The sequence below is a fragment of the Scylla paramamosain genome, chromosome 4 (genome assembly GCF_035594125.1).
Source record: "Scylla paramamosain isolate STU-SP2022 chromosome 4, ASM3559412v1, whole genome shotgun sequence".
NCBI classification, from domain to species: Eukaryota; Metazoa; Arthropoda; class Malacostraca; order Decapoda; family Portunidae; genus Scylla; species Scylla paramamosain.
Window position 1 is genome coordinate 38657027 of NC_087154.1, and position 2223 is coordinate 38659249.

A 2223-nucleotide genomic window follows, 5' to 3' on the forward strand; every position below is an offset into this window, starting at 1 on the left:
CATGGACACCAACTTCCGCGGAGCAGAGTCCCTGCGGCACCTGGACCTCAGCCACAATCAGATCGAGTCGGTGCCCTCCGCAGTGTTCCGCCACGTCCACCTGCTACAGTCCCTCTCCCTCGCCCACAACATGGTGTCGGAGCTCGTGCCGCGCATCTTTTTCGGCCTGGCGCGGCTCCAGCGGCTGGACATCAGCTACAACCCACTCGGCGACCTCCGGCCGGAACAGTTCGCGGACGTGCCCGAGCTGGAGAAGCTGATGTGTGCAGGCTGCGGTCTCTCCTCCCTCAGCAGTTCCCTGCTCGGAACACTCAGCAATGTGCACACGCTTGACCTTCACAACAACCGACTGACGCAGGTGCCGCCCGGCGTGGCCACCATCTATCTGCCCAAACTCATCTCCCTCAACCTGAATGAGAACTGGATCACATTCATCGAAAAGGGCGTGGTGGCGGGCTCCACGCTCACCTCGCTCCACCTCGCCCATAACCGCATTAACCGCGTGGAGCCCGAGGCCTTCAACAACGCGTCCATCACACTGCTGGACCTCTCCTACAACCGCCTAGTCAATCTCGAGCCAGAGGCCATCAGGGACGTGTTGGATGACCTGCAGCTGCTTGACCTCTCAGGCAACTCCCTCCACATCGAGAGGCTCCAGCTGGTGTTACCGGCGGCCGCTCGGTTAGAGCGACTCGGCCTGGGTGACATGGGCCTCATGCGGCTGCCTCCAGGCCTCCTGCAGAACCTGACGGGCCTCCGCCACCTCAATGTGTCCTCCAACTACCTCTCCACCTTCCCCACCGCGGCGCTGCTCAATGCCCCGCAGCTCTACTCGCTCGATCTGTCCAGGAACAATTTCCGCGGCCTGGACGAGGAGGTGGTGGCGGCGATCATCTCCTCCAAAAATCTGCGGAAGCTGCGCCTCGAGGGCAACCCGTGGCACTGCGACCAGTGCCACGTGGGACCGCTGCTGCAGTGGCTACAGGACGCGCCGGACCAGGAGTCTGGATGTGAGGAGCCGCGGGTGTGGACGTGTCTGCGCTGCGTGGCGCCCCCGGGAGTGGAGGGGCTGGAGCTCGCCCTTCTGCCCAAGGGTGACCTGCCCCTGTGCCCGCAGGAAGTGTCGGTCCCCGCGCCGTCCTGGGCCACGCCGGCGCTGAGCGAGAACACCATTGAACCCATGCTGCCCCACAGCCAGCTGACGGTGCAGGAGGAGCGCGGCGGTCCCGACTGGTCTCTGGCGGAGCTTGCAGCCAAGCACCTGCACCTGCTGATCGTGGTGGGCTGCTGCGTGGTGCTGGTGCTGCTGGTGATGGTAGTGGTGGCCGTGGTCGCCTACAGCCGCCATTCCGCCTTCTATTACACGTGCGAGGGTCAGACCGTCGCCCCGGAAGCCAAGAAGAAGACCAAAGCGAAAAAGAAGAACAGTAAGAACAATAACAGCAGTAGTCGCCCTGACGTCACCATCGCCACAATCGAGGAATTAGCAAACATCGACGGCTCGCAGGAGTTGCTTGGCACCGGCCAGACTCCCACCCCGGGCTTCGCATAGAGGAGCAGAGGCCGCGCCGCCCACTCACCCGCAGATGAACCGTCACCCAAAGGTTTGCTTAGGAGAAAGAGAGAACTTTACGAGCCGCCAGTCGTCTCCAGAGGCACACCACCACCGCCGCCATCACCAGACACACACACACACACACACACACACACACACACACACACACACACACACACACACACACACACACACACACACACACACACACACACACACACAAAGGACTTCAACATCGGAGTAAGAAACACATCTGACTCGCTTCGGCTGGACGTGAAAGTTAGCCGGAGAAAACACTGGAAACGAAAAAGAGAACAGAAAAAAGAAGAAAACACCAAGAAAAACACACGTGATAAAAGGAAAGCAGGCTTCTGAAAGCACTGTGCACTAAACATGGAAAAAAAGAAATCTGCGGAGCGACTGACTGACTGACGACGAATAGCTTGGGTACCACGAGAGAAAAAAAAAAAAAAAACACGGGAAAATAAACCACCACCACAGTGATTAACTCAGGATTTACGAGGCCAGTGCGTGCGTACGCCCAAGCACAGGCAAAAAACACATGGCTGATGGAGGATTCGGTCAAAAGCCTTGTTGGGTTAGAATTGAATATAACCAAATGAAAAGAGCAAACAGAGAGAGAGAGAGAGAGAGAGAGAGAGAGAGAG

The 2223-nt window shown here is 58.7% G+C and overlaps 1 protein-coding gene across 1 annotated transcript in view; it reads left to right on the forward strand.

The window, feature by feature from the left end:
• Positions 1–1859, forward strand: part of LOC135100077 (carboxypeptidase N subunit 2-like) — a 44507-nt gene extending 42648 nt beyond the window's left edge. The window contains exon 2 of the mRNA XM_064002973.1: positions 1–1859. This exon is cut by the window's left edge and continues 344 nt beyond it. Coding sequence (XP_063859043.1) covers positions 1–1552 — 1552 coding nt within the window. The 3' untranslated portion in view covers positions 1553–1859.
• The last annotated feature ends 364 nt before the right edge of the window (positions 1860–2223 follow it).